Source organism: Mandrillus leucophaeus, unplaced genomic scaffold (assembly GCF_000951045.1).
Source record: "Mandrillus leucophaeus isolate KB7577 unplaced genomic scaffold, Mleu.le_1.0 Scaffold174, whole genome shotgun sequence".
Lineage (NCBI taxonomy): Eukaryota > Metazoa > Chordata > Mammalia > Primates > Cercopithecidae > Mandrillus > Mandrillus leucophaeus.
Genome location: NW_012101743.1, coordinates 3,925,401 through 3,934,446, shown reverse-complemented (window position 1 = coordinate 3,934,446; position 9,046 = coordinate 3,925,401). Strand labels below are relative to the sequence as shown.

Sequence of the window (9,046 nt, the reverse complement as noted above, 5' to 3'; positions counted from 1 at the left end):
TTTTAACCTAGTTTCATTCTTGTCCCCCAGGCTGGAGTGCAGTGGCGCGATCTCAGCTCACTGCAACCTCCGCCTCCTGGGTTCAAACGATTCTCCTGCCTCAGCCTCCCGAGTAGCTGGGATTACAGGCACCCGCCACCACACCCAACTAATTTTTGTATTTTTAGTAGAAACGAGGTTTCACCACGTTGGCCAGGCTGGTCTTGAACTCCTGACTTCAGGTGATCTGCCCGCCTCAGCCTCCCAAAGTGCTGGGATTACAGGCGTGAGCCACCGTGCCCATCCTAGACCTGGTTCTTTTGGTTGTATGGTAAAGTAGAACCTTGAAGGAAGTTCCATCTGATTAATGGCTAGTTAAATGTTTTATCTGTTCTGCTATCAATTCCACAAAGGCAAATGGATATATCACCTAGGAAGTTTAATAATTTGCCCATTTCTGGTTGTTTTACTGGAAACAAATTAGACGTATACCCTTACTATTTGAAATTAATGATAGTGGCCGGGCACGGTGGCTCACATCTGTAATCCCAGCACTTTGGGAGCCGAGGCGGGTGGATCACCTGAGGTCAGGAGTTTGAAACCAGCCTGGCCAACATGGCGAAACCCCATCTCTACTAAAAATAGAAAAATTAGTCAGGCGTGGTGGCACACACCTGTAGTCCTGGCTACTCGGGAGGCTGAGGCAGGGGAATCACTTGAGCCTGGGAGGCAGAGGTCGCAGTGAACCAAGATTGCGCCACTGCACTCCAGCCTGGGTGACAGAGCCAGACTACATCTCAAAAAAAAGAAAAAAAAAAGGATAACATGTACTATGTTGACAGGATATCAAGAGATCATTATTTGAATAGTGGAAATGAATCAAAGACATATCAGGGCCAGGCACGGTGGCTCACGCCTGTAATCTCAGCACTTTGGGAGGCTGACACAGGTGGATTACTTGAGTTCAGGAGTTCGAGATCATCCTAGCCAACATGGTGAAACCCCGTCTCTACTAAAAATACAAAAATTAGCCGGACCTGTAATCCCAGCTACTCAGGAGGCTGAGATAGGGGAACTGCTTGAGCCAGGGAGGTGGAAGTTGCAGTGAGCCGAGATTGCACCACTGCACTCCAGCCTGGGCGACAGAGCAGGACTCCGTCTCAAAACAAAACAAAACAAAAAAAAAAGGACGTGTCAGGCAGCTAAAATATTAATAAATTATCTTTTGGAAATTTAACCCACTTCAAAAACAGTTTTTATTTGTCAGCTGTTAAATAGACCACTCTGGGTAAGAAAAGATTAATGAGGATGTACTATGAAAATAATTACTGAGAAATTAAGCCAAAAATAAAATTCTCTCCAGGCATCGCCGAATGGAGGCTGTGCGACTGCGAAAAGAGAACCAGATCTATAGTGCTGATGAGAAGAGAGCCCTTGCATCCTTTAACCAAGAAGAGAGACGAAAGAGAGAGAACAAGATTCTGGCCAGTTTTCGGGAAATGGTTTACAGAAAGACCAAAGGGAAGGATGACAAATAAGGATTTTCTGATTGTCCAGAAGACATTTTTAACAACAAAAAAGAAAGTCTGGGTTCCACACATACATAGAAAAAGATTATTATGTTCTGAGAAAGCTTTACAGTGCTACTGTGCCTTCTATTTAATTCTTTCAGTCCTTCAATAAAAAGCTACTTATTGATATAACTTCAGCAAGTTCTTTGGGTTATTTTGGATTGACCATAATAACTTTCTGGTTTAAAAATTCAAATTATGGGCTGGGCATGGTGGCTCACGCCTGTAATCCCAGCACTTTGGGAGGCCAAGGCAGGGGGATCACTTGAGGACAGGAGTTCGAGACCAGCCTGGCCAACATGGTGAAACCCTGTCCCTACTAAAAATACAAACTCAGCCAGGAGTAGTGGCGCACACCTGTAGTCCCAGCTACTCAAGAGGATGAGGCAGGAGAATCACTTGAACCTAGGAGGTGGAGGTTGCAGTGAGCTGAGATTGTGCCACTACACTGCAGCCTGGGCAACAGAGCAAGACTCTGTCTCAAAAAAAAAAAAAAAAAATGCCAGGCACGGTGGCTCACGCCTGTAACCCCAGCACTTTGGGAGGCCAAAGTGGGTGGATCACCTGAGGTCAGGAGTCGAGACCAGCCTGGTCAACATGGTGAAACCCTGTCCCTACCAAAAAATACAAAATTTAGCCGGGCATGGTGGTGGGCGCCTGTAATCCCAGCTACTTGGGAGGCTGAGGCAGGAGAATTGCTTGAATCCAGGAGGCGGAGGTTGCAGTGAGCCGAGATTGTGCCATTGCACTCCAGCCTGAGCAAGAAGGGTGAAACTCTGTCTCAAAAAAAAAAAAAAAAATCCAAATTATGATTAAAATCCTACTGTATTGGAAGAGGTGGCATGAAAAAAAGTTAGTGAGATGAGAAACTTCAATCTCACACCATGAGACAGTGCTACTATTAGCTCTTATGTGGTGCCTGCCCCACCCCCACCTCTACCCCAACTGAACTTTTAGGAAATTATCACTCCTCTGTGTTGAATGTGTTACAAATGGACTTGATAGAAACATATAGGAGGCCACTTTTGTTAACAAAATGAAGGCATTGCTGCGAAAAGCAAATCTGGAATTTGAAAACTGATTTGTGTACTATAATATATGATCTGCCCTGGAAATAATGGGTTTTGATTTAAGTCCCTGCCTCCACTCTAAAACCAACAAACAAACCAAAAAGCAAACTAACCCACAGATTTGTTGAATTGAAAATACGAACATTAGATATTTTAAATTGTTTCTTTTTTGAGATGGAGTTTCGCTCTTGTTGCCCAGGCTGGAGTGCAATGGGGCGATTTCGGCTCACCACAACCTCCACCTCCTGGGTGCGAACAATTCTCCTGCCTCAGCCTCCTGAGTAGCTGGGATTACAGGTATGTGCCACCATGCCCAGCTAATTTCGTATTTTTAGTAGAGATGGGGTTTCTCCATGTTGGTCAGGCTGGTCTAGAACTCCCAACCTCAGGTGATCTGCCCGCCTCAGCCTCCCGAAATGCTAGGATTACAGGTGTGAGCAACCATGCCTGGCTGTTTTTGTTAAGGTTGTTTGATCTGCATTATTATTACATGCCTGTGATAAATTTAAATTAGCTGGGTGATAAGGACATTCTGATTATACTATTGTAAAATGCCCTCTTGCCTTATATTTTTAAGTGGTTGTTTTTCAAGTGTTTAAATAAGGCAGTCATATTTCAAAGTATAGAGCAAAAGTTTTTTTATTATTATTTTTGAGACAGGGTCTCCCTCTGTCACCCAGGCTAGAGTTCAGTGGTGCAATCTCAGCTCACTGCAACCTCTGCCTCCTGGGCTCAAGCAATCCTCCACCTCAGCCTCCTGAGCTGCTGGCACTACCAGTGTGCACCACCATGCCTAGCTAATTTTTGTATATTTAGTAGAGACGGGGTTTCACCTTGTTGCCCAGGCTGGTCTCGAACTCCTGACCTCAAACAGTCCACCGCCTCGGCCTCCCAAAGTGCTGGGCGTGAGCCACCACACCCAGCCAAAAGTTTTATTATTAAATAGTATTAACAGTCATAAATACTATTAAATATATGTTCCAGGAAATGTCTACTTTTAACCCACAACTACTGAAATAAAGAGCATGTAGCAACATTAATGACCCCTGAATTTCTGTTTATTTATACCTAATCATAGTTGCTGCCTAGCCTAATAAATCTGTAGTTTTCAAAAGTTAAAAAGAAACTAGTTCCCAAAGTTTTGAATCTCAATCCATCTACTTCCCTGAATAATAAAACCTGAATTTTATAATACCCACTTAAAAATTTTATTCTCAGCCGGGCGTGGTGGCTCACGCCTGTAATCCCAGCACTTTGGGAGGCCGAGGTGGGTGGGTCATGAGGTCAGGAGATCAAGACCATCCTGGCTAACACGGTGAAACCCCATCTCTACTAAAAATACAAAGAATTTAGCCGGGCGTGGTGGCTCACACCTGTAATCCCAGCACTTTGGGAGGCCGAGGTGGGCGGATCACGAGGTCAGGAGATCAAGACCATCCTGGCTAACACGGTGAAACCCCATCTCTACTAAAAATACAAAGAATTTAGCAGGGGGTGGTGCACGTGCCTGTAGTCCCAGCTACTCGGGGGGCTGAGGCAGGAGAATCACTTGAACCTGGGAGGTGGAGGTTGCAGTGAGCTGAGATCACGCCACTGTACTCCGGCTTGGGAGACAGAGCGAGACTACATCTCTAAATAAATAAATAAATAAATAATCTCTAAGGACTTTTTTTTTTTTTTTTTTGGTTACTGGTTCCTAGAGATGAAATGATTATGTTCTCCTATTTTCAGTAGGCAAGGTAGTTTAAATGCAGAAATTTTGTTATATATGCATATTGTGACATCAAGAACAGCTTCATTGGCATATTCTTTGGGAAAGAGGCAGGAAGAATAAAACAGCTAAAAGTATTTTATTTTCAGCTCATGAGTGTTGTTACTGCTTCAAATTGTGTTTAGTCACCTGAGCCATAAATCAGTTATAGTAGGGCTATTGTATTTTAAATATATTTTTTATTCTCCAAGGAGACTTACCTAGTTTGCCACCTCCTTGCCTGTTGCTCTGATATGGTTTTCCCTCCTTTTTTATTTATTGCACAAATTTCTTACAGTTAAGAAAAGAAAAATTTCCGTACCGTATCAATTGTCTTTCATATTTTGTGTTCCTCCTTTCCAGTGCTTTTCTATGTAAATAAGTATTCTGATGTACTTGTAAGTAATCACTCAGAGCATAATGTAATTTTGTCTTTGGTGTCTTAAAATTTTGCAGCCAGGCAAGAGAGGTTCACAGGGAAGGTAGGAACAAGTGATTATTCAGTGTGAGGATGGGAAGAAGATCAAAGATAAGTAAGGGTAATGACTGAATCCTTCCCGTGTCATTGCCCCTAGTCCCCAAGCCACCCTCCTGCCATCATGAGTATAGTGGTGTATTGTGGAAGGCAGCATGCCCGGTTTTCCAGTTTCAAAATAAATTATTTAGCAGTGAGGCTTAACTCCCAGTAAATGAAGGAGTCTGTGAGTAGGGGAACCCTTCAGACTGGTTATATTATGAGCTGTAGAACTGTTGCCATTTTGTTGTTCCCCAGTTGTGTCCATAAAGAGATGTGTCTGAGCTCGAGACTTAGGCTCAGATGGGGAACAAACAGCCAAGGACCAACCTTAGTTTGGTCCAATAGGTGAATTTTAGCAACTCTCTAAACTCAGCTCTATACCTGTAAGACTCAGAAGTGATGCATATAGTGATGGAAAAAAATATTTTAGAAAATAGAAAACAACTTACTGGTTATTCTGCTAATGTGATAGAGGTTGCAGAATGGAAAATGAATGAATGCAAAAAAATACAGCTGGATTGTGTGCCACAAGTTTATTACTTAATAAATATTCTGTGGTTTGATGTGCTGTACTGTATTTTTAATATATCCTGATGAGAAAAACAATCCTAAGACATCCTGTAAGAATCAGACACGATTGAATAAGAAGGAGAACGACTCCATGAAATTGTATTTGGCATCAGTAAGATTCTTCTGCCAGTTTTCTCGAAAGCGAACCATTCCTGGTCTACAGAGGAAGAAAAACAAACACTTTTAAAGTATTTTCAAATCAAAAGCTTTTAAAATCAAACAAAGGGGATTTCCTGTTTACTCTTTTATATTCTTAGTAAGCAAGAAGCCTCTTTTATTGGCGGGGGAGGGGAGGTAGCTAGGGTTCTCTATATCCTTTACTGTTTCTTAAGCCCAGTCAATGAAAGGATTAATGAGCGTATATGTAAAGATACTTTAAGAGAGCTGCTATAAAAGGAATTATTATACATAAGTTAATTTTATGTGATATTGAAATTTTCCATAGAAACAATAGACATGACCCACTTTGTCCCCACCCCACTGCAGCAACTAATCCTCAAGCTTATAATGAATGAAAAACCAGACACTAAGAAAAATAATTTTCCAGAACAATTTCAGCCCATTCTAATGGGGTTGGTGGTACAAAGAAGAAAAGTGACCATTACATGAACTATCTGTTGTTGTGCAACTGATGGATTCCTGGAGTGTAATGACCTTTCTCCCATCCTTTTAAAACAAACCTCCAAATGTTCATTACCTGTGAACTAATGCTTGGTGGTCACCTACATAAAAAACACCAATGGGTGCATCCTAAAAAGGAGAAGGACAACTGTTAGCCCAGACCAGTCATACCAACTCTTTTTGCTTTTTTCGAGACGGAGTCTTGCTCTGTCTCCAAGGCGTAAGTGCAGTGGCATGATCTCAGCTCATTGCAACCTCCGCCTCCTAGGTTCAAGTGATTCTCCTGCCTCAGCCTCCCGAGTAGCTGGGTTCGTAGACGCCCACCACCATGCCCAGTTAATTTTTTTATTTTTAGTAGAGCCAGAGTTTTACCTTGTTACCCAGGCTGGTCTCGAATTCCTGACCTCAGGTGATGCGCCTGCCTCAGCCTCCCAAACTGCTGGGATTACAGGCATAAGCCACCGCGCCCAGCCCAATCATACCAACTCTTAATTCCTTCCTTCCCTACACTTGCCCATATGCATACTCTTGAATTTCTAGAATTCATCTTGCTTATGAATTGGGATTCTATAGGTGATAGTTTTTTGTCACTTTAAACCTCTGTTCCCCAAAATATCTTTTTGACAACAAATACCTTAAGAATCTTTACAAAATTGGAAATAAGTTGGGACAGGCTTGTGCTCCTCATTAATAGGAGTGTAAGTCATTAACCTTCTTTACATGCTCCACTTTACTCAACTGACAATCTCTACCTCTTAGGAATGGCGTGAGAATAAATTAATATAGATGAAAAGGTTTGAAACATTTTTAAAGCAGCATAATCATGTAGGTTGTACTATTATCTCAGTAGTCCCTCCCATCCTTGCCTCCAAAATTATACTTGGAATTTTGAGCAAGAGCCATTCTCCCAAGACCTCTCTCTGTGTGGTCTCTGGTGTAGTCTTGTTCCCCTCCACCAATCTCACTTCCTGACCTCTGACCTGGCCAGTTAGCAAGACAGCTGGTAGAGGGATATATGACCAGAAGTAAGATCTCCACATACTGCACCTCTTTAGGTTACCGCAGGTTCCAAACGCTCTGAATAGGCGTTTGTACTAGGATAGGATGCATATAGGACATAGATGGCTCACTGACTGTGGTCATATACAAAGCCTTAACATCAGGCCAAGGTGCAAATAACTTTTGGGAAAGGATGGGAAGGCAAAGAGGAAATAAAATGTTTATGTCTGTTGTGTTTCAGACATGCTTGGTACCAGCCCTGCTCCTCTGATGACCATTCCCCTAGATTCATGGATGTTATTTTGGCTCTTTTCACACCAGCTATCAAGTTAACATATTTCTTATTCATGGTCTACCTAGTGGATACCAGCAATCATTCCCTCAAGTATTTATTGAGTGCCTACTATTTGCCAGGCCTTGTTTTACAGGAAGACAAAAATCCCAGCCTTCATGGAGCTTACATTCTGGTGGAGGGAATAGACAATAATCAAACAATTATAGGGCTGGGTGTGGTGGCTCATGCCTATAATCCCAGCACTTTGGGAGGCCGAGGCAGGCAAATCACCTGAGGTCAGGAGTTCGAGACCAGCCTGGCCAACATGGCGATACCCCATCTCTACTAAAAATACACAAATTAGCTGGTTTTGGTGGCATATGCCTGTAGTCCCAGCTACCCAGGAGGCTGAGGCAGGAGAATCACTCGAACTCAGGAAGCAGAAGTTGCAGTGAGCCAAGATCACGCCACTACACTCCAGCCTAGGAGACAGAACGAGACTCCATCTAAAAACAAAAACAAAAGCAAAAAACAATTATATAGAATATGAAAAGATGGTAAGTGCTATGGAGAAAAAGCATAGGAAAGTGAGTGAAAGAGGAGGTGAGGGAGCAGGCAATTCACATGCCTGGGGAGAGTGTTCTCATCAAAAGAAACATCAAGTGCAAAGGCCCTGAGGCAGGACTATACCTGACTTATTTGAGGAGAAGCAAGATCAGAATGGCCAGAGCACAGTGAGAGGGAAGGAGTAGTGGGAAAGCATAAGTAACAAGGGACCAGATCACACAAGGCCTTGTAGGCCCTTACTACTGAAAGCTGGTCTCTAGGCCTGCAGCCTCAGCATGGCCTGCCAGCTTGTTAGTTCTGCGCTCCAGCCTAGGAGACAGAACGAGACTCCATCTAAAAACAAAAACAAAAGCAAAAAACAATCTCAAGCCCTACCCCAGACCTGCTGAATCAGAATCTTCATTTTAACAAGATCCCTAAGTAATTTGTACAAACTTTGAATTAATTTCCTTCTTTCTTTTTTTTTTTTTTTTTTTTTTGAGACAGTCTCACTCTGTCACCCACGTTGGAGTGCAATGGCACCAGCTCAGTCACTGCAACCTCCACCTCCTGGGTTCAAGCCATTCTCCTGCCTCAACCTCCCAAGTAGCTAGGACTACAGGCATGAGCCACCAGGCCCGGCTATATTTTTGTGTTTTTCTTTTCTTCTTTTTTTGAAATGGTGTTTCACTCTTGGTGCACAGGCTGGAGGGCAATGGTGCGATCTCGGCTCACCACAACCTCCACCTCCTGGGTTCAAGCGATTCTCCTGCCTTAGCCTCCCAAGTTGCTGGGATTACAGGCATGAGCCACCATGCCTGGCTAAGTTTGTACTTTTAGTAGTGATGGGGTTTCTCCGTGTTGGTCAGGCTGGTCTGGAACTCCCAACCTCAGGTGATCCACCCGCCTCAGCCTCCCAAAGTGCTGGGATTACAGGTGTGAGCCACTGCGCCCGGCCTAATTTTTGTATTTTTAGTAGAGACGAGGTTTCACCATGTTGGCCAGGCTGGTCTTGAACTCTTGACCTCAAGTTGATCTGTCCACCTTGGCCTCCCAGAGTGCTGGGATTACACACATGAGCTACTATGCCCTGCCAGCACTTTAAATTTTGAGAAGCACTTTTGGAAAGTTTTTTGTTTTTTTTTTTTT

The 9,046-nt window shown here is 43.2% G+C and overlaps 2 protein-coding genes across 4 annotated transcripts in view; one reads left to right on the top strand and one right to left on the bottom strand.

Moving 5' to 3' along the window:
- Positions 1 to 1,683, top strand: part of NKAP (NFKB activating protein) — an 18,795-nt gene extending 17,112 nt beyond the window's left edge. For both annotated transcript variants that reach the window (XM_011977173.1, XM_011977172.1), the window contains exon 9: positions 1,343 to 1,683. In XM_011977173.1, coding sequence (XP_011832563.1) covers positions 1,343 to 1,517 — 175 coding nt within the window. In that variant the 3' untranslated portion in view covers positions 1,518 to 1,683. The remainder of the gene's footprint in view (positions 1 to 1,342) is intronic.
- Positions 1,684 to 5,401: 3,718 nt separating this feature from the next.
- The window catches only part of AKAP14 (A kinase (PRKA) anchor protein 14), a 33,755-nt gene continuing 30,110 nt past the window's right edge, over positions 5,402 to 9,046 (bottom strand). For both annotated transcript variants that reach the window (XM_011977170.1, XM_011977171.1), the window contains 2 exons: positions 6,155 to 6,207; positions 5,402 to 5,614 (listed from right to left, as the gene is read on the bottom strand). In XM_011977170.1, the coding sequence (XP_011832560.1) occupies positions 5,515 to 5,614; positions 6,155 to 6,207 (153 nt within the window). In that variant the 3' untranslated portion in view covers positions 5,402 to 5,514. The remainder of the gene's footprint in view (positions 5,615 to 6,154; positions 6,208 to 9,046) is intronic.